Raw genomic sequence first — 23,119 nt, forward strand, 5'->3', positions numbered from 1 at the left:
TTCTTTGGAAAAATGTCTGTTCATGTCTTCTGCCCATTTCTTGATTGGATTATTTGTTCTTTGGGTGTTGAGTTTGATAAGTTCTTTATAGATTTGGGATACTAGCCCTTTATCTGATACGTCATTTGCAAATATTTTCTCCCATTCTGTCGGTTGTCTTTTGGTTTTGTGGACTGTTTCTTTTGCTGTGCAAAAGCTTTTTATCTTGATGAAATCCCAATAGTTCATTTTTGCCCTGGCTTCCCTCGCCTTTGGTGATGTTTCTAGGAAGGAGTTGCTGCGGCTGAGGTCGAAGAGGTTGCTGCCTGTGTTCTCCTTTAGGATTTTGATGGACTCCTGTCTCACATTTAGGTCTTTCAAGCATTTGGAGTCTATTTTTGTGTGTGGTGTAAGGAAATGGTCCAGTTTCATTCTTCTGCGTGTGGCTGTCCAATTTTCCCAACACCATTTGTTGAAGAGACTGTCTTTATTCCATTGGACATTCTTTCCTGCTTTGTCAAAGATGAGTTGACCATAGAGTTGAGGGTCCAATTCTGGGCTCTCGATTCTGTTCCATTGATCTGTGTGTCTGTTTTTGTGCCAGTACCATCCTGTCTTGATGATGACAGCTTTGTAATAGAGCTGGAAGTCCGGAATCGTGATGCCTCCAGCTTTGCTTTTCTTTTTCAGTATTCCTCTGGCTATTCGGGGTCTCTTCTGGTTCCATACAAATTTTAGGATTATTTGTTCCATTTCTTTGAAAAAAGTGGATGGTATTTTTTTTTTAATTTTTTTATTGTTATGTTAATCACCATATATTACATCATTAGTTTTTGATGCAGTGTTCCATGATTCATTGTTTGTTCATAACACCCAGTGCACCATGCAAAACGTGCCCTCCTCAATACCCATCACCAGGCTAACCCATCCCCCCACCCCCCTACCCTCTAGAACCCTCAGTTTGTTTTTCAGAGTAAAAGTGGATGGTATTTTGATGGGGATTGCACTGAATGTGTAGATTGCTCTAGGTAGCATTGACATCTTCACAATGTTTGTTCTTCCAATCCATGAGCATGGAACGTTTTTCCATCTCTTTGTATCGTCTTCAATTTCTTTCCTGAGTATTTTATAGTTTTCTGAGTACAGATCCTTTGCCTCTTTGGTTAAATTTATTCCTAGGTATCTTATGGTTTTGGGTGCAATTGTAAATGGGATCGACTCCTTGATTTCTCTCTCTTCTGTCTTGTTGTTGGTGTATAGGGATGCCACTGATTTCTGTGCATTGATTTTATATCCTGCTACTTTACTGAATTCCTGTATGAGTTCTAGCAGTTTTGGGGTGGAGTCTTTTGGGTTTTCCACATACAGTATCATATCATCTGCAAAGAGTGAGAGTTTGACTTCCTCTTTGCCGATTTGGATGCCTTTGATTTCTTTTTGTTGTCTGATTGCTGTGGCTAGGACTTCTAATACTGTGTTGAATAGCAGTGGTGAGAGTGGACATCCCTGCCGCGTTCCTGACGTTAGGGGAAAAGCTCTCAGCTTTTCCCCATTGAGAATGATATTCGCTGTAGGTTTTTCATAGATGGCTTTTATGATATTGAGCTATGTACCCTCTATCCCTATACTCTGAAGAGTTCTGATCAAGAAAGGATGCTGTACTTTGTCAAATGCTTTTTCTGCATCTATTGAGAGGATCATATGACTCTTGTTCTTTCTTTTGTTAATGTATTGTATCACGTTGATTGATTTGCGGATGTTGAACCAACCTTGCAGCCCAGGGATCAGTCCCCCTGGGTCATGGTGAATAATCCTTTTAATGTACTGTTGGATCCTATTGGCTTGTATTTTGGTGAGAATTTTTGCATCCATGTTCATCAAGGATATTGGTCTGTATTTCTCCTTTTTGATGGGGTCTTTGTCTGGTTTTGGGATCAAGGTAATGGTGGCCTCATAAAATGAGTTTGGAAGTTTTCCTTCCATTTCTAGTTTTTGGAACAGTTTCAGGAAAATAAGTATTAATTCTTCTTTAAATGTTTGATAGAATTCCCCTGGGAAGCCATCTGGCTCTGGGCTTTTGTTTCTTGGGAGATTTTGGATGACTGCTTCAATTTCCTTAGTGGTTATAGGTCTGTTCAGGTTTTCTATTTCTTCCTGGTTCAATTTTGGTAGTTGATACATCTCTAGGAATGCACCCATTTCTTCCAGGTTATCTAATTTGCTGGCATAGAGTTGCTCGTAATATGTTCTTATAATTGTTTGTATTTCTTTGGTGTTGGTTGTGATCTCTCCTCTTTCATTCATGATTTTGTTGATCTGGGTCATTTCTCTTTTCTTTTTGATAAGTCTGGCCAGGGGTTTATCAGTCTTGTTAATTCTTTCAAAGAACCAGCTCCTAGTTTCGTTGATGTGTTCTACTGTTCTTTTGGTTTCTATTTCATTGATTTCTGTTCTGATCTTTATTATTTCTCTTCTCCTTCTGGGTTTGGTTTTATTTGCTGTTCTTTCTCTAGCTCCTTTAGGTGTAGGGTTAGGTTGTGTATTTGAGACCTTTCTTGTTTCTTGAGAAAGGCTTGTATTGCTATATACTTTCCTCTTAGAACTGCCTATGCTGTATCCCAAAGATTTTGAATGTTGTGTTTTCATTTTCATTGGTTTCCATGAATTTTTTTAATTCTTTAATTTTCTGGTTGACCCATTCATTCTTTAGTGGGATGCTCTTTAGCCTCCATGTATTTGAGTTCTTTCCGACTTTCCTCTTGTGATTGAGTTCTAGGTTCAAAGCACTGTGGTCTGAAAATATGCAGGGAATATCCCAATCTTTTGGTACTGGTTGCGACCTGATTAGTGACCTAGGATGTGATCAGTTCTGGAGAATGTTCCATGGGCACTAGAGAGGAATGTGTATTCCGTTGCTTTGGGATGGAATGTTCTGAATATGTCTGTGAAGTCCATTTGGTCCAGTGTGTCATTTAAAGTCTTTATTTCCTTGTTGATCTTTTGCTTAGATGATCTGTCCATTTCAGTGAAGGGGGTGTTAAAGTCCCCCACTATTACTGTATTGTTGTCAATGTGTTTCCTTGCTTTTGTTATTAATTGCCTTATATAATTGGCTGCTCCCACGTTAGGGGCATAGATATTTACAATTGTTAGATCTTCTTGTTGGATAGACCCTTTAAGTAGGATATAGTGTCCTTCCTCATCTCTTATTACGGTCTTTGTTTTAAAATCTAATTTGTCTGATATAAGAATTGCCACCCCAGCTTTCTTTTCTCTAGTGCTCTGAAGATATCATGCCAGTCCTTTCTGGCCTGCCAGGTCTCTGTGGATAGGTCTGTTGCCAGTCTAATGTTTCTGCCATTGTAGGTTACATATCTCTTCTCCCGAGCTGCTTTCAGAATTTTCTCTTTGTCTCTGAGACTCGTAAGTTTTACAATTAGATGTCGGGGTATTTACCTATTTTTATTGATTTTGAGAGGGGTTCTCTGTGCCTCCTGGATTTTGATGCCTGTTTCCTTCCCCACATTAGGGAAGTTCTCTACTATAATTTGCTCCAATATACCTTCTGCCCCTCTCTCTCTTTCTTCTGCTTCTGGGATCCCAATTATTCTAATGTTTCGTCTTATCGTATCGCTTATCTCTCGAATTCTGCCCTCGTGATCCTGTAGTTGTTTCTCTCTCTTTTTCTCAGCCTCTTTATTTTCCATCGTTTGGTCTTCTATATCGCTGATTCTCTCTTCTGCCTCATTTATCCTAGCAGTTAGTGCCCCCATTTTTGATTGCACCTCATTAATAGCCTTTTTGAATTCAACTTGGTTAGATTTTAGTTCTTTTATTTCTCTAGAAAGGTTTCTCTAATAACTTCCACGCTTTTTTTAAGCCCAGCTAGTATCTTTAAAGTCATGATTCTGAACTCTAGGTCCGACGTCGTACTAATGTCAGTATTGAGTAGGTCCCTGGCAGAGGGTACTACCTCTTGTTCTTTTTGCTGAGGTGATTTTTTTCGTCTTGTCATTTTGTCCAGAGGAGAACAGATGAATGAAAGAAGAGAATGCTAACAGGTTAACAACGTCCCCAGCAAATATACTCTATACAAATCAGATAAGACCTGAAACCAGGGGAAAAGAAAGGGAAAGAAACAAAAAAGAGAGAGAAAGAAAAAGAAAAAGATAAAAACAAACAAAAACAGAACAAAACAAAAAAAACCAGAATACGATCAAATATGATCAGGCTAGTGCATAGAATAGTGCCACACACTAGCTTTTGGGCATATTTTGGTCTGTTAGAAGAAAGTGCCTGCTAAAATTTTAAAGAAAGAAAGACTTATATATGTATAAAATAAGGGTTGATATAATGAAGGGATGGAAGGTGACTTAAAGATGAAAATTATAAAAGGTTTTATAAACGGAATTGATGAGTTGTTTGAAAGAAGAAAGAAGATTTAAAAAAAGAAAAAAGAAAAGAAAAAAAAAATGGGAGAGACTGTGATCAGGCAGGAGACTAGAACAAAGCCATACACTAGTGATTTAGGGTATATTTTGATCTGTTAGAAGAAACTGTATATCAAAATTTTAAAGAGAGAAGAACTTATATATATATGCCAAAAATAAGGGTAACTACTATGAAGGGATAAAATATGACACTAAAAATGAAAATAAAAAAATGTTTTTTTAAAAAAGGGATTGCTAAGATGGTTGAAAAAGGGAAAAAGAAAAATTCAAAAAAACCCCAAAAAAGTTAAAAAAATTAACTTTGAAAAACTAATGAATCATGGTAAAAAAGCCATGAATTCTATGTGCAGTATTCCCCTAGCACTGGAGTTCTCCCGTTCTCCTTGATCGGTAAACTTGGTCTTGGCTTGCTGGCTGTTCGTGCTCATCTTCTGGGGGAGGGGCCTGTTGCCGTGGTTCCCAAATGTCTTTGCCGGAGGCAGAAATGCCCCGCCCTTGTCGTTCGGGGCTAAGCAAGCTGCTGGGGTTTGCTCTCAGGAGCTTTTGTTCCCTGCAAGCTCTCGGTACAGCTTTGGAGGACCAGGGTGAAAATTGTGGCCTCCCACTCTCTGCCCGGAGGAGCCGAGAACTCGGGGCCCCGCTCCTCCGCGCGCCCCCAGAGAAAAGCAGTCACTCCCGTGTTCCCGGTCTCCGGTCGCACTCCGTGCTCACCCAGCCTGTGACCGAGCATGTCTATCTCTGGCACCCGACCCGGTGTGGAGTCTCCAAACCCAGCAGATCCCTGCGGTGCGCTCCCACGCCGCTCCTCCCGGGGGAGGAAGGGGAGTCTCCCCGGCTCTGCTGCTTGTTGGGTCCCTGCTGGAGGAGCAGTGGCCCAACTGGGCCGCGGATCACAGTTTATGGCAACCCCGAGCTGAGCGCCTCGGCTCCGTCTCTGCAGCCGGCTTCCCTGCTTCGATACTTGGGAGCTCTGCCGCACTCAGGCACCCCCCGGTCTTTCTGTGACCCCGAGGGTCCTGTGTCCACACTGTCCCGCGAGGTTTCCACCTCCCGCTTAGCCACTGGAGCGACGTCCCTCAGCGGAGCCGACTTCTAAAAGTTCCAATTTTGTGCTCCGGGGCTCTAGCACTTGCCAGAAGCGGCCGACGCAGGCCCCCTCCCCCGCCGTCTATCCTCCCGAATATCGCCTCCGATTCACTTCTCCGCATGTCCTACCTTCCAGTAAGTGGTCGCTTCTCTGTTCAGGGAGTTGTTGCTACTCTCTTCCATCTCCTGTTGAGTTCGTAGGTGTTCACAATGCTTTGATCCCTATTCAGCTGAATTCCTGAGACCAGACGAAATCCAGGTCTCCTCCTCCGCCCTCTTGCTCTGCCCCTCAATTCTCAAGTATTTAGAACAGTGCTTGGCACATGGCTTATATTCAATAAATATTCATTAAGTGAGTGAATGAATGAATGTAATTCATATAATAAATTCACATAATTCCTAGTTAGCCTTTATTTATTACTGTGATAACTAGTAGATTTCTGTACAGGCATACCTTGGAAATACTGCAGGTTCCATTCTAGATCACCACAATCAAGTGAATATTGCAATAAAGCAAGTCAAATGAATATTGGGTTTCTTAGTGCAAATATAAACATTATATTTACACTGTTCTGTAGTCTGTTAAGTGTGCGATAGTATTATGGTTAAAAAAACAATTATATACCTTAATTAAAAAATTTTATTGCTAAAAAATGCTGTGGTCTGAGCTTTCAGTGAGTCGTAATCACTGATCACAGATAACCATAGTAAATAAAATAATAATGAAAAAGTTTGAAATACTGCAAAAATTTCCAAAATTACACAGAGACACGAAGTGAGAAAATGCTGTTGGAAAAATGGCACCAATAGACTTGTTGTGCAGAAGGTTGCCACAAACCTTCAATTTGTAAAAAAAAAAAAAAACACAGTATCCGTGGAGCGTAATAAAGCAAAGCGCAATAAAAGGGGATAGGCCTGTAATTAGCATCCGTAAGGACAACCTTTGAAATAATACCACTTGTAATGCTTTTCCAGTTATGCGTGTGCACATGTGCAGGGGAAGGGTGATTCCATAGTCACCAAGAATATATTGGTATTATACTTATAAGTCTGTTTTACCTATTGGGTCTGTAAAACTCTTTTCATTCTTTTTTTAATTGTGGGGGGAAACAACATAGAATCACAAAATTTACCACCCTAACCATTTTTTAGTGTACAGTTCAGTAGTGTTAGGTATGTTCACATTGTTGTGTAACCAGTCTCCTGAAGCCTTTTTATCTTGCAAATTTGAAACTGTACCCATTAAACCACAGCTCCCCTCTTCCCCCTCCCCTCAACCCTGGCAACCATTCTATTTTCTGTTTCTATAAATTTGACTGCTGTAAGATACCTCATATTAGTGGAATCCTACAATATTTGTCTTTTTGTGCCTAGCTTATTTCACTCAGCGTGTCTTCAGGATTCACCCATACGGTAGCGGGTGTCAGAATGTCCTTCCTTTTTAAGGCTGAATAATACCACATTGTATGTATACACCACATCTTGTTTATCAGTTCATCTGCCCATGGATGCTTGGGCAGTTGGAAGCAACTTGGGTTGCTTCTTTCTACCTTTTCGCTGTTGTCAGTAGTGCTGCTGTGAACATGGGTGTGCAACTATCTCTTCGAGACTATAAAGTCTTTTCTTGAGCTCTGTTAGCTTACAGGAAAAGTATATCAACCAGTTCTATTTTTGTATATGCCTCCATCTTAATTTCAAAGCTCTTAATTTTATTTCTAAGATCTTAGGTTTATTTAACAGCATGTTTTTTCTTTTATGTTATTTATTTTCACATTATAAAATGTATATTTTGGTGTAAGCTGGGGAAACGTAGGTGGTCTGCTTTTTTAACACGATTCACCCCTGGAAAACTGTATGTCAAAAAGCAGGACAAACTCCTTGAAAAAACAAGCTGTTACTCGTATTTCCCAAATTACCTAGACTGTGAATGGCCTAAACCATAGAATGAGCACCAGGATACCACAGTAGCAAAGGAAGAGAATGTTTCCAGAAGGAAAGAATGAACAACAGTGTTGTATTCTGAGCAGGCAGATGTGAGGGTGCGCTGTCATTTGGATTCAGTGCCCTTAGCAAGAGCAGTCCGAGCGGAACCTGAAGGTGAAGTCTGGACTGAGCCAGGTTGTGGCGCCAGGGAGGGAATGGAGAGGTTAGTAGGGGCATGTGATTATTGAGACATTTGCATGAAAGGAAGAAGAAAGTTAGGATGATAATGGGGAGGGACTAATTAGTAGTGTTTTATTAAAACACTAATTTACTTAAAACACTAATAATTAGTGTTTTAAGTCCTAAGAAGGTGGGAGGGGATGGGATACAAGGCAGAGGTAAAGGACCTGACATTCGGTAGAGGAGCAGAGCTTCCCTGAATTGTGATACGAGGGATGGAGGATAGGTTGGATGCCCCAGGTGGGCTTGATGTGGGTGAAGGTGGTATATAGGTTTGGGTCTTAGAAAGATAAAAGAATCCCCCCCCCCAAAAAAAAAGATAAAAGAATTCCCACTTAAAACTTCAGTTTTCTCTGTGAACTGGGAGATGCGGTCATCTGTTGAAATTTATGAGTTAAGAAAGGGAAGGACAGTTTTGAGGAGAATAAACAGGGTTCGACATAGTCATTGTAGAGAGTGGGAAGAGATGTCAGTTGCCAGGCTTATAGAAGGAGGGCAGTGTCCATTGCAGTTGAGTGAGGTACATTAAGCATAAAGTTAGACATCAGATACTTGAGAAGAAAAACCCTTTTTGCTGGTTAATTTGACACATTTATTGAATTCCTACCTACTGCATGTGTTGGAAGACAGTTCTAGTATCCAGGGAGCTTAGAAACTTACAGAACATTTATTACATAAAATAAGAGGTGAGAACAGTCCTGAAACTTCAGAGATCAGATTTGATTGAAGAAGAGAGAGATCTTTGGGTTTGGAAAAGACCTAAGTCAATGTAGATGGGGGAGGGCGGGAAAAAGCTTTACACCGCTGAGTGGAGAGAAGAATCTGTAGGTACCATGTTAATGGATGGAATGGTGTAGTCCAGTTTGTTCAGAATTATCCCTGAGTCAGTGTGTCTCCATGCAGTTTAAAAACATCAGAGAAGCTTGATGATTTAAAGAAGATTCCCTAAAAGTATGTGACCACCCCCCCAGGGGAGCTTATGTGCATATCTATTGTAGGGGAACGTATGACCAGCCATCCAGTGTATAACAGGCTTTATTGCTGTACTGTAAATCCCCAGTTGGGATCGGATGAATTTGTAGAGCTCATCAAGTGTAATTGATACTTTTTGATCCATTCAAGCTTTTTTTCTGTCTTGAAAATTATTCCAAATTTGAATCCAGGACTTGAGAAAAATGTCAGTTGTCTAAATACAGTACCATATTGTGATAAATATAGCTATTGAAATTTAAAAAATCTCTTCACAAAACTTTATTTTAATATTCACAGCAGAACTTTTTTGGGAATGTTATCTGAGAAACAGGACCATTTTATTATCAGAGCTGACTATTAATTAGGTTATTGTTTCAGATATAAAAGTTGATCTGCCACTGAAATTCTATTTGAATATGTATAGTTCCAAGCTTGCTTTGTGTATTTAATAACTTTAGTACCATAATTACTCTGTTTACAATTAAATTTTGGTGAATATGCTAATATGGAATATGGCAGTGAGTGATTTCAGCAAAGGGCAGTGCTGATTTGCATCTTGATGTGCTTTTCACTTGCATCTGCATTTCATTTACTATCACTTGGAAAAGAAATGGTCAGATTATGTAATGGATTTTGTGACAGTGAAGTTTTCCTTTTCTTAGAAACCTCTCTGTAAGCTACCATAATAGTGGATTTGCTTTGCTCCAAGTGGGCAGAAGTGATGCAGAAAGGTTGAATTTGGTTAAGGTTTGTGCCCTCCAGTGTATTGTTTAATAGAAATCTAATGTAGGTATGGGTTTCTCATTAGAAGAAGCCTATAGTGTATTGAGGCGATTGTAGAATTCAAATTAGTGTTTTAAGTTCTTTAGGAACGTCACTGAATAATTGAGGCAAATGCTTATGGTTGTAAAACTTAACAGTTTTTGAGCAGGGGCTTCTGGTGTTAAATACTTCTTTCTTCTTTTCAGAAATCACCTGAAAAGCAGCAAGGAGTTTGAGAAACACAGCTCTCATATTCTCTGAAAGTAGGAGACTTCTGTGACCCTGAACCAGGAAATAAGACGGGTGGCCAAATGCTGTGAAAGTGAAGTGGGGGTGTGGTAGGACGTGGAAAGGGGACACTGGCGGGGCTGGGACACAGACCTTAGGCCAAGCTAGAGGAGGGGTGTTCACCAGAGTCAGTTGGGGCACAACCGATAAGTCTTTGTTTAGAAGAATAGGAAATGGTGTTCTGGTGTTGGCAGAACAACTTTATATGAAAAAAAGAGAAAAAAAAGGAACAACGTTGTGTGAACTTTTTTTGTCCTTAGTTTACTTAGGCCGTATGGTATATTTAAGTTCCTTGAACCCTGTGGATCTCCCTAATGTGCACGCATGACTGAGGAAAAGAAAAGAAACTGGATAACCATTTGGAAAATTCTGGATTCCTCTGATTATCTTATACCAGTATAAGTGTAGATAAATCAGAATTTCATCAGCCAAATATGAAACCATAAAAAAACTAAAAGAAGACATGGGAGATATTTGAAAAGAGTAATTTGACTGGGAGGGGACTTTGCAAGGATGACATAAAGTCCAAAAGCTAAAAATAAACAATATCAAAAGATAAATAGGGAAGACTGTTTGCAATATAAAGAGCTAATTTCTTCACTAGAGAATATATAGGAAGTACCTATAAATAAAAAAGCAAAAGGCAACTGATAGTTCTTAGGAAATGAAGTACAGATTTTACTTAGTGCGCGCGCGCGTGTGTGTCTGATTGGACAAGCTCATAGAGTATGAAAAGATTCTCAGTTTCTGTCCCTTGGTGATTGTTAACTATAGGAACAGCAATTTTTTAAGGCTTAAAACCATAAAATATTTCACAATACAGAAGACCTTATGAAGCAGATACAGACCTAATGAATTATAAGGTACTGTTAGAACTGCCACCCACATCATGAACTAACCACCTGCCCGGCCTCATCACAACTTTCTTACACTTCCTGAAAGTAACTTTTGTCTTTAGGGCGATCGCTGCCTTTTTTTTTTTATTGGTTTACCACGCAGATATGCATCCCCAAACTGCGGTGTAGTTTTGCCTGATTTTCTTTTGTTTTGGATATGTTGTTTTAAGTCTTTCTGCATCTGGTTCTCTTCTCTCCCGTCTCTTCTTTTTTGCCCTTTATCTGTTGAAAAAATGGGATTATATGTACTCTAGGGTTTCTCACCCTTGGGACTTTGCTGATTGAATTCCTCTGCTATAGTTGGTCGTGTTCTTCTGTTCTTTTCATATCCTGTGAATCGATAGGCTTGATCAGATTCAGGGTCTATTTAATTTTTTATTTTTATTTTTTGGCAAGATTACTTCATGGGTAGTGGCATGTACTTTTATCAAGAGGCGTATAATATGTCTGGACATCTCTCATATTTTGATGTTAGTAGCTATCAGTGCTCAGTGTCTAGATCCATTAATTCATTAGGAGGTGGAAATGGTATTAACCTAAAACCATTCTTATTCATTTATTAGCTGAAATTTTTCCATAAGGAGAAATTTCTCTTCATCTAATATTTGGTTACCCAGTGGTACAATTCATATAAGAAAGAAAGGATAAATGCTTGATTCTTTTCCTTCCTTTTTTTTTTTAAAGCAGCTTTCAAAATTGAGTGGTTTCCTATTATTCTCTAGAGGTGACCGCTTAGGTTTTCTTAACTATTACAAACTCTTGGATTTACCCATTTTATGTGTTTTAATCCATAGCAGTTATTATCTTTATTGACTCAAATTGGCCCATCTTTGGTCAGTGGGAACACCTAAGTTGGTTCCTTAGACATATCTGACATCACTCTAGTAGTTTCTGATAGCTTCCTTGACACCTGGAAATGACAAGATGTTCCAAGTCTGTCTTGTACATTTCTGGCTCCACATCTGGAATCAGTCCTCTCTTCAAGGAATCTGGTTTCTTTGACAAGAAACAGTATTTTTAAGAATACAATTTGTATACTAGAGATACTCATTACTACTGGGTTGGTTATTTGTTTCTAAGCTTTTTTGTGGCTAGGCCTAGGAAATGCAAAGGGGGTGTGTGTGTGTGCGTGTGTGTGTGCGCGTGTGCGCACGCATGCGTGCACTTTGTAAAAAATGAAATAACCTCTGAAAACTATTTTCAAATAAAGCATTTTTAACCTCTTCTGTCATCTGTATCCCCTTTCTTTCGTATTTGAATCTCGGTTTTTAAGGATACAAGGGGATGGCAGAATTAAAATATCACATAGTTACTCATTTGCATTATTCCACAGCTATGTGTACAGTAACCTTAGTTTACAAAACCAAGTATCACTTATAGTATGATTCCTGGAGAGCTGGGTGTTTTTGCGTATGTTCTCCCGTGTTTTACAGTTGTACCGTATCCCCTTCATCAGGACTGTGCCCATTATATATTGTGTCTTCTCCTTAGGGTCCTTGTTGAGTCTTCTACAAATTAGTACCTGCTTCCTGCGCACCCTCAGTTCTTACAGCGGTGTTTCTTGAGGCGTTCTGGATACCTGAGGCTTGTTCCTGGTGGATGTTTCTTGAGGCGTTCTGGATATCTGAGGCTTGTTCCTGGTGGATGTTTCTTGAGGCGTTCTGGATATCTGAGGCTTGTTCCTGGCGGATGTTTCTTGAGGCGTTCTGGATACCTGAGGCTTGTTCCTGGTGGATTCTTATTCCCTTTTTCCATGCAGAGAACACTCTGGTCTTTATACTTGAAATTTAACTGAGTATAAAATCTTCAGTTCTTGTTTTGTCTTAACTGCGTTACTTCCCCTTTTTTTCTGACATAAGTGTTGCTGTCAGAGTGATGACAGTCTTATTTATTTTCCTTATAAAAGATCTGTTTTTGGCCTGGATGCTCAAAGAATACTTTCTTTTTCGTGGAGTTCTGTAATTTTACTAGGTGATGTCGGAGTGTGGGTTATCCTGGGCTGATTTCTCCACGTACTGTGTAAGGTGTGACCTTTCATTTTGTAATTTCACTTTTTTTTTTTTTAAAGTTTAGGAAAGTCTTCTTAGATTAAAGCATTTTTAGTATACTGTTCCCTTGCTTTGAGTTTCTTTGTTGTATGTTCACTGGCTTTTCTTTTTCTGCATTCTAAATCTATGATTTTCTCTTGAAATACTTATCTTTTTCCCCCTTTTTGATTTTTAAATTTTTTTCCTTTTCATTTTCTATTTCTGTTAAGTCACTGTGTTTAAATTGTCTTCAGTCTGATGTTCCTTCTAGCTTAGTTTTCATCTCTCAAATGATTGTGACTTTTTAGTTATTTCCTTCTATCACTTGGTCTCTGAGTTTTTCTAATTCTGATCTCTTGTTAATCTTTCTATGTAAAGATTTTTAAGCTTGTTTTGAAATATTGGTGCATAGTTCTCAACTTTTTGGCAAGCATGTTTTATGTATTTTTCTGCAGGGATTTTTTAAAAAATTTCAATTTGCACGGGACTAGGCCTTGATCCTTTTTTGTTGCTGAGTTTTATAAGCAATTATTTTTCTTCTGTGTGCAATTAGTTCTAGATGGTATAGTTCAGGTTGACTTTATGTCATTTTCTAGAGCCTCCTCTTTTGTTTTGTTTTGTTTTGGTATAGTTTTCCAAAACAATGGAGGCTAACTTACAGATCCACTTTTGTGTTTGAACCTTCTTTTTCCTTTCTTTGTATTAGCTTTGTGATGCTCAGTTTGGATTCCATTCCCAGCTGTTTCTTGTCCACCTGGGGAGGTTTTGACCTGAGAGTGTTTTGGCTGGTTGGTCTTGCAGAGTTGTGGAGGCCAGCCTGCTTCAGCCCCTCCAGCAGAGCCCCACATGATGCTGCTGCTGGAGTATGCACGGCCCTTCCCAGCTTGGGCTGCTGTTCCCACGTTGTCTCTGTGCTTCTGAGAAGTAACTTGGGGATTCTTAGATTCCTCAGAGACACCGCCCTCGCTTCTGCTGCTTCCCTCACAGCTGCTGGTAGCACGCAGGTCACCTTGCTGTCTGAGGCTTCTTCACCCACTCCCATTTTGGGGTTTGTGGATGTAGGGAATACTGTTGCTTAGTTTTGTTGTAGATGTTGCCTGTCGGGTTTGAGTCCTGCTCTCTAGTTGTCCTATTTGGTTTTATGGGGAAATTTGGGGAGATTAAACAGGTGTGCTGCCAGTCCCGCCATCTCCAGTAGCAGCGAACCTTTGGAAGCAGTGGTTTGTTCAGGGATTCGGGAGACTCACGGTGATGGCTGACTCTGTGGGACTGCTTTTAGGAAGGAAAGAAAGTCATTCCAGAATGCATTGTTACAAGTAGGCTATAGGAATAAAACTCAGAGTAAAAGCTAACCACTTAATTTGGAGGAAAAACACTTTTTGTTGACTACAATTTATATTGAGTAGAAGGTGAGCTAGCATATTTCATCTGAAATATGGTCACTTTTGGAAAGGAATTCCAGTAAAACACAAAAGATAGTCTGGTTACTATCTTGAGTTACAAAAAGAGGAAAATTTTTTTTTTAACTCATTTTAAATTGTCTTGACTACTATAAGGAAATCATCAAATAGGAGATTACTCTGATGATTTGTTACAGTGGGGTAAATTTAGAAGGCATCCATTTTAGTATTTGGAAGTGCTATGCCTTGGTTCTTTCTTTCTTTCTTTTTTTTTTTTTTTCCCTGTTTTTTGGTTTTGGTTATTTCTTGCACTCAGTCTACAACCATAGCTGTAAAAGTCACCTTGTCTGGTGTATTGAGTCTGGTCTGTTACGGTTTACACTGAAATTCCATTCAGAAGGATTTTATAATGATTAAAAATACACATTTAGAGAATTGTTTGATAGGAAGAAATAATAGCCACATTCATTTATTTTGAAGATGTTTTGTTAGAGAAGATTTAGACAATGAAGAGGGATTGGTATTCTATAGGACAAATTAAATTTAAAAATCCCCAATAAGTTAATAAAGAGCATTTGCATATATGGAGTTTATGTATGTGGTGTGATAGTGGCTGGAGATTTGCTAAAAAAAAAAATGCCCCTCTAGTATTTTGTATATGTACTTGGAATATCTAGGCTCCAAAGCAAACCACCTTATGAAATGTAACAAACCTGTCTTTCACCTGAACAACCATTTCAAGTGTTGCAGACTATAGCCTCTGAGAAAGTATTTGTTTTAAATATTTATTTATTTGAGAGAGAGAGAGCATGAGATGGGGGAAGGGGCAGAGGCAGAGGGAGAAGCAGGCTCCTTGACCGAGGGACTCCATCCCAGGATCTTGGGATCGTGACCTGAGCTGAAGGCAGATGCTTAATTAAGACTGAGCCACCCAGGCGCTCACTACCCGAGAAAGTATTTGTTTTAAATCTTTTTCAATCAGTAGTGTAGAACTGAGAGTTTGAGCCCCCCCCCTCCCCGGGGGGGTTCTTTCACTACATCTCAGGGCAGTTAAAGCCCAGAGAGAAGTGACTTGATCACAGTCTCCAGACTAACTGGTATCATAGCTGCACTGGGATCTGGGGCTTTTGAGTTTAGCCCAGGGCGGTTTTTACCATAACACGCTGTTTTCTCTGAATGTTATGTTAACCTTGGCCGTGAGTGAGAAAGGTGAATCCAGATTCACTGCCAAGGGGTGAGAAGGGAAGCATAGAGCACTGGGAGTCACCAGCTTGGCCTTGTCTGTGAAGCCAAATGACCAAAGAGCCGCTGTTCCCTTGTCACTGTTTTGAAAGGTCCTCTCCTTCACTGTGGTGACTTTTGTAATTGTGGGCGGTGGTGTTGAGGCTTTGAAGCCAGAAGCCAGGTTAGTCCTCAAGAGCAGATTTCTGTTGCTTTGCCACTTTCTAGGTACATAGCCTTGGACAGCTTGCTAAAGTTTTCCGAGCCTTCATTTCCTCATCTGTAAAATGGGGATGATAATGTAATCTTCACAGAGATGTGAGGATGGATCGGGGCCTATGTGTAAAGTATCTCCTGTCATGTCATAAATCCTTGTCCACATTTGAAAAGTACCTTTGTAGCACAGAGCTTTCCTTAGTGGAAAATGTTTTCAGCATTTTGAGGATTAGAATTCTGAGTGTCGCTTTCTTTCATTTTATAGTGAAAATGCCTCGTGTAAAAGCAGCTCAAGCTGGAAGACAGGGCCCTGGAAAGAGACGACTTGCAGAACACTTTGCAGCTGGGGAGATAATCACTGATATGACGAAGAAGGAGTGGAAATTAGGATCGCCCATTGGCCAGGGTGGCTTCGGTTGTATATATCTTGGTAAGTGTACCAGTCCGAAGATTTACATGTTTCTTATCGAAATAGTTTCTCAGTTAGGAGCTTTTCCAGGATGTTCCTAATTATCTACATTCAACTTAATACTGTATGATTTGGCAAAGATGCATCAATGACACAGGAGTGGAAAGAACAGTAGTTGATTTAATCACAGTAGAAAGAGAGGGTGATATTATCCTTTAGATTTAATTTTATTATCCTTTAGATTTTTAAGAGATTCTGTATAATCTTAACTCTTCTGAGACCCGGAGAAAGCCATGGCCATCTTTCTTTCCCCACCTCCACTCAGTTGGGATTTTATTCCCTCTGTTTTGGTTTAATTTGGAGATTTTCAGATAACAGGTATGGATTTTTTTCTTTCTATATAACCCTAGTAGTTATTGTAGTGGAATTGAGAGAATGACCTAAAAATTGCATACTAGGCCTGATTAAATGTGCAATTAATTAAGATACCTAGCCTGAAATTTTGAGGGACCTATGTGGAACCCTGAGTTCTATAGGCTAACTAAATTGTTGATATAAAAATATTTTACCTGATTGTTTCTAAAGCTGACTGCTTCACCCAGAGTATTAATAGTGATATAGTATATTTCAGGTTTGCTTTTTTTTTAAATTTTATTTTATTACGTTATGTTAATCACCATACATTACATCATTAGTTTTTTATGTAGTATTCAATGATTCATTGTTTGCGTATAACACCCAGTGCTCCATTCAATATGTGCCCTCCTTAATACCCATCACCAGGCTAACCCATCCGCCACCCCCTCCCCTCTAGAACCCTCAGTTTGTTTTTCAGAGTCCATAGTCTTTCATGGTTCATCTCCCCCTCCGATTTCCCCCTCTTCATTTTTCCCTTCCTACTATCATGTTTGCTTTTGAAATTTCTTTCTAACTTTTCCATCATAGGCCCTTATTCCACCTCTAATCTTGATTTAGTTATTTACTTAATTATTTAATTTCTGCCATGAGGTTTATAAAATTTTATTTTTAGTAAAGGAACTCTTTTTTCTTTCAAGCAACATCTTACTCAGGATACTAATATTAGTTACTAGGTCAGCATTAGTAGTGGAAACTTCTTAGCTCTGAGATTCTTGGGTCCTACTCTGGGCCTAGGAATCAGACGCTGTACGTAGGGAGAGGGCCCAGCAAAGCAACTGAACAAGTCTCCCAGGTGATTCAGATGCATGCTGACGTGTGAGAGCCACTGATGGAGATCAAGAGCTCTTACTCAGGTGGGTCCGACTCCCAACTCCTCCAGAACCAGCGGGGTGTAGGGTTAGCTGCAGTCTCTAGGGGTGTGTTCATGAGACAGCTTGAAGCCCAGTGCTCTACTGTATGTTGTAGATTTCTCTAGGTCCCCGGCACCTGCCTTTGGGAGACAGGTATTGATTCTTTAGGTTTGTTCAGGGCCAAGCCTGTTCTAGTAAACTAGGCTATCTGTTAAGGTGAAAATCCTCATAAACCAGGAAAGGTTAGTGGCTATGTTGGCCAGGTATATAGGTTTTGACCTTGTGGGTTAGAGATGGTAGATTCTATAAACTGTCTGTGCTGCAGAATGTGTGGACTTAGGACATCCCATGTTCAGAATGGGAACTTGAAGCAAGTAGGTTCTTCATTTTGTATTAGTTAATTTGCTTTTGTAACCTTTGGAACATTTGCAACTCGCATTGCATTTGTGCTATTTTATTGGTATTTATATTTATCATTAGAAAGTGCCATCTAATAGTACTATTTTTTAATATTCAATGATTTGACAGATTTCTGTAATAAAGTTTTGCTCTTGTAAAGCTGGATTGATCAATATGGATTTGCTTTAGTATTGCTGCCTCCAGTTTGTCTCTCTGTGCCCACTGATACACAAAAGCAGCCATATTCAAGATCATCAACGGTTTCTACTGATGAATTAAAGAGATTGCTTTTGAATTTTCTTTGGTTATTTTCTGCAGCATTTGCTACTGTTTATGTTTCCTTCTCAGAAAGATTGCTCCCATGTCTTTCACGGGAACACATTCCCTCTTGCTTTCCCGCTGCTTCTGGAGGTCCATGGTCATCCTCAGAGCGACTTCTGTGTTCTCCAACTTTTCTTCCTTGGCGCACTTTTCCTTCCATGTGTTTTCTCTGAGTGCTCTCATCGATTTCATGTCTGCCCTTGATGTCTTTTTACTGTCCACTTCCCCATCTCTTACCTTTAGCCTGGGACTTGATCTCCTGAGTGCGGGCCCACGGCCAGGGGCCTACAGTGCGCTCTCCGTGGATGCCTGCCGGCTCTCTCGTGACCAGGAGAGCCAGACACCGGAAGGCATTCTCAAGTCTTCCTTCACCAGCCGCCCTAGTACTTCTTCGTCTAGTCCAGCGGCTTTAACTCTGCGCTTTCTCTTCCTCTTTGCCGACCCCATCTTGGCGCTGGTCATTTTCAGGTCTTGTTGGGATCCTCACTGCGGCAGTGATTCTTCTCTGTTCGGTCTTGCCCCCTTGCATCCCACTGTTCACGCTGTGGCTTGAGTGATCTAGCCTAGTTAAATTTCCAGAGTGGCTCCCCCCGGGCTGGGGATAAAAGTGCCAGTCATAGGAGAATGGCATCGAGACCCTCCCTCTGGTCTGGTCCCCATGTAGCTTTAATCTTCATCGGTCTTATTTCCTCAGGATCTGTGCTTCAGCCATCCTGCTGCCCTTTGCCTCTTGATCTCCATATGTGATGCTTCTCTTGTTTCATTTTTCCCAAGCTGAGGTTAGGGCAGGTACTATCTGTTTATAGGCCCTTTGTGTTAACCCTTTCACAGTACGTTCCATGCTGTATTGAAATTACTTTTCTTTCTCGGCAACTGGGCATCTCTTACTGGGTTCCTAGTACCTGGCATATTTTGTAGCACATAATGTTTGAATTATTGAGCTTCCTTTTCCTCCTTTCCTCATTTGAACTGTGTTGTATTATTGGGATACTATCCTTATTTTAATATTTTGTACATTAAGTGCTTATTTAAAAAGATCTAATCTTGCTTTATTACTAATCAGCATCTTAGTGATGTGTCTTGGAGCTCACACCTTTCCATCTGCCTATGGGAGCTGTTTTTGTGACTCGTGTTCCTTCTTCACTCTGAAGTACTGTAGCTGCGGTTTCTTCAAAATCCTGCCATTCCCAGCTGATTGGTGGTTTCTTGTTTTCCTTTGCCGGTCCTTCTTCGTCTTTTCACCGTCTAACGGGAGAATGCCTTGGGGCTCAGGCCTAGGGTTTCTTCTTTTCTCCACTACACTCATGCCCTAGGGTCTTGGCTTTAAATGAGTAGTGTTTTGATGTAGGTGACTCTTATGTTTATTTCTCCAACTTGGACCATTCTTCTGAACTCAAGACTTGTATATCAACTGCCTGCTTAACATGTGAACTTGAATGTTTACTAAGCATCTCAGACATAAGGCTCCCTAAAGCACCAGCTCTTTCTGCAGCTTCCTCCATCTTAGTAAGTAGCAACTTCCTCTTTCCAGTTGCTCAGGCTGAAAACCTGGAGGCCTCCTTACCTCCTTTTCCCTGCTTGCCCTCCATATCCAGTTTATCAGCATCTCCTTTTGGCTCTTCTTTGAACATATGTCCACAGTGTGACCACTTATCACCACCTTGTCTGCTACCATGTCTCGTCATAGCCTGGCAAACCTCCCTGCTTCTGCCCTTGCCCTCTGCACTCCATTCTTCACTAAGGAGCCTGAAGAATTCTTAAAAAATCAAGTCTGATTTTGCCAGTCCTCTTCTTAGAACCTTCCAGTGGCTCTCCAGTTCAGTCATAGTGACAGCTTTACGTCACCTGTCATGCTGGTGTTTGGTCCCTGCTGCTTTTCTGATCTGTCCCTTCTTACTTTCCACCTCACTTTTCTCCAGCTACTTTGGCCTTCTTGCTTTCCTCAGACTGACAGAGGCTTCCATGTCAGGGCCTTTGTGCTGGTTTGCCTGGAATGTTCTTCCCAGATATTTACATGACTTACTCCCTCACTGCCTTCAGACCACAGCTCCAGGGACACACTGTCAGTGAGGTTTCTCTTAGGAGCTTGCAACACACCTGCCTTCCTTTCCCGGTTCGTTTTCTCCCTGTAACACTTACACCATCAAGCATACTTTATATTTAATTGTTGTCTGTGTCCTACCACTGTTGGCTTCATAAGAGCAGCATAGCAATTATTTCTTCCTGTTCATTACTAAATCAGTTTCCTAGAAACTGGCATATCGTAGGTACTTGGTAAAAATATTTGTTTCATGAATGTGGGCAGCCTTATATTCCTGACACAGTGTTCCAGGGCACCTGTGCTTTATTTGCGTGAAATACAATGACAGCCACATGACGATTATTATGGATGGCAGTTCAAAGTTCTAGCGCCAACAGCCTGAACTATTGATACAGATGAATTCTTTTTCCCCCCAAATTAGTGTTTTTTGGAACTTTAGCTCCCTCTTACTTTTTTTTTTTTGCCCCTTCTTAGAAAGGTTCCCTGGTTTGTGAAATTTAGGAAATGTCATCAGTTACCATCCTCTTGGGAATTCACAACTCACATTAGCATATCAAAGGCCATGAGTACTTTTGAATTAAAGAAATCTTTAACTCAGAGTTTTCCATACTTATGATGATCCTATTGAAGATACCAGCAATTATAAAATGCCTTCCAATTTCAGATATGTTAAATCATGAAAAAAAAAGTCTTCAAATTGATGAAATATACTGTATTGATATCCTGAGACACATATTTGGGAACTGAAATTTATTCTTTCAAGGAGTTATAGATATACAGACCTAAATATTAACAAAGTGTTAGTAACAGGCTAATTAAAATAATGCTACTTCTTGTTCTGATACTACATATATCTCTTTTTCAAACAGCTGATGTGAACTCTTCAAAATCGGTGGGAAGCGATGCACCCTGTGTTGTAAAAGTGGTAAGAAAATATTTTAGCTGATTTTCTTTTTTGTTGAATGGGTGTAGTATTTATTTTGTAAGACATCCTCTTTGACAACTAGAATTAATGAAACCATAAGGTACTACATTTTTAACAATGTTTGATAAATGTTTAATAAGACACAAAAGTATCTTTATAGTTTTAAGTAATTTAGTTCAAAAAGTCCATTTCCTCTCTTTTAAATTAGAGTGATCCTGGTGTTTGGGGGAAAAAATGAATGAAAGTATGGAGGTGTACAAATGTAGAATAAAAATACTCAGCTCATTCTTCTTATTTCAGCTGTATTTACAATAGGTGAGCTACTTTTTTATTTATATCCCAGAAGACTATACTAGTTTAATGAAATTTTATTGTATTTTATCTTGCATTTGCTTCTGAACTTCCACTTGGTCAATTTTTTTCATTTTATTTCCAGTTTTCCCTTCCCCATCCATTTTAGTAAATTATTTATTTAATTGTGATCACTTTGAACCTTCTTTTTGCTAAACTAATGTTGAAATTAGTTTGTAATGAGTAAAGATTGACAGCATCCTGTCTGATATAAGCATACTTTGAATCGTCAGGTCAACTTACACACTGGTGCACTAAAAGGCATTTTAACTACTCTTTTTTGTTAAGAATATATTATGCATTTTTCTGCTTAAAAAGTTACATTTCTAACTCCTCTCTCAAAGTTCTTTACTCTGTGTGAATAACATGTTTTTGTTATATAATAGAAGAGATAACAGGGTCTGTTATTTGGGCAAATTACATAAGTTCCCCACCCCTCCTTTTTTTCTAAAGGCTACAGAAATCAGAATTATCCTGAAGTTTTGTGTTTTGGTTTGTTTTATTTCACTTTCTTTTCAATGAGGATTATATTTGGTCCCTTGTGAATTAACTCTTTTGGACCTGAATTGTTTTAGTGATTGTTTTTAATACTTTTTTATTCAGGCATAGTTTTTACAAGGAAATCCATAGATATTAAATAATTTGAATACTTTTGACAAGTGCATATACCTATACAGCTCCCACCTGTATCAAAATATACAACATTTCTATCACCCCAGAAAGATTTCTTATACTGTGTTCTGGTCAGACCCCTACATCCTGCACCCTTGGAGGTAACTACTTACCCGAGTTTCTTTTTTTCTTAAAAAAAAAAAAAAAAAAAAAAAAAATTTTTTTTTTGTGCTGTGGATTATTCTTGCCTAGAATGTCGTATAAATGATATTATACAGTATATACTATTTTGTTTCTGACTTCTTATGCTCCACAAAATGTTTAATAGACTCATTCATGTTGTTGGTGTATCAATTAACTCGTTCAGTCTTACTGCTCAGAAAATTATATAGACATAGTCTTTTTTTTGCATTTCCTGTTGATAGAGTTTTTGGCTCTTATGAATAAAGCTTTTATAAAAATTTTTGTACAAGGTTTTTATTTCTCTTGGATAAATATCTGGGAGGAGAATTGCTGGTTTGTAGGGAAGGTGTATATTTAAATTTTTAAGAAAGTACCAGACAGATTTCCAAAGTGGTTGTGCCATTTTACACATTCACCAGTGAGGTAGGAGAGTCCGGGTTGTTCCAGATCCTCGAATGTGTGCTTGTCAGGTGGGTTGGGTTGTTTTGCAGCCACGGGGTTGGGTGTAGAGTAGTGTCTCAGAGTTTTACCTGATGGCTGATTTTGATTAGTTTTTCCAAGGAATTGTGCTTATTGGCCATTCATGTATTTTGTGACGTGCCTCCTCAGTTTTTGTTGGTTTGTTTGAAATAACTGGGTTGTTTTGCTTTTTACAATTGAGTAGTAAGAGAGTTGTTCTGGATGCAAGTCCTATTCCCAATGTGTGCATTGTAAATATTTTCTCCCAGTTTGTCGTTTGCCTGTTTGGTTTTTTGAATGCTTTTTCTGCACCTTTTGAGATGGATCATAGGATTTTTCTCCTTTATTCTGTTAATGTGGCAGTAATATTGATTGGTAATTTGAGTGTAAAACTTTTATTCTTAACATACACTCTACTTAGTTATGGTGTATTATGCTTTATATATAATGCTGACATTGATTTGCCAGTATTTTGTTAAGGATTTTTGCATCTTTGTTCATGAGGGATATTGGTCTTTAATTTTTTTCCTAATATTTCTAAATTTTAAAAATGTCCACTCTCATTGGTTAGTTTTGGCATCAGGGTTATTGGCGCTCGGTTTCCTTCTTGCCCTGCAGAATCCTGGATCACCTCCTTTTTATTCCTGGTGCCTCTGTGAGGAAAGTGGTCTGGCTGGGGGCTCATTGTGT

General features: G+C 39.3%; 1 protein-coding gene across 8 annotated transcripts in view; it reads left to right on the top strand.

The window, feature by feature from the left end:
• VRK1 (VRK serine/threonine kinase 1) overlaps window positions 1-23,119 on the top strand; it is an 88,015-nt gene that overhangs the window by 24,715 nt on the left and 40,181 nt on the right. For 6 of the 8 annotated variants that reach the window (XR_012379158.1, XR_012379157.1, XM_025869392.2 and 3 more), the window contains exons 2-3: window positions 15,727-15,891; window positions 20,769-20,824. Coding sequence is in view for 6 of the 8 variants with exons in the window: in XM_073895858.1 (XP_073751959.1) it covers window positions 15,727-15,891; window positions 20,769-20,824 (221 nt within the window). In the remaining 2 variants the exon portion in view is untranslated. Of the gene's footprint in view, window positions 1-9,619; window positions 9,677-12,602; window positions 12,622-15,726; window positions 15,892-20,768; window positions 20,825-23,119 lie in introns of those variants that run through there. The other 2 variants (XM_073895861.1, XM_025869394.2) reach the window with 2 other exon arrangements.

This window comes from Callorhinus ursinus, unplaced genomic scaffold (genome assembly GCF_003265705.2).
Source record: "Callorhinus ursinus isolate GAN/ISIS: 27379988/994484 unplaced genomic scaffold, GSC_fseal_2.0 scaffold8, whole genome shotgun sequence".
Lineage (NCBI taxonomy): Eukaryota > Metazoa > Chordata > Mammalia > Carnivora > Otariidae > Callorhinus > Callorhinus ursinus.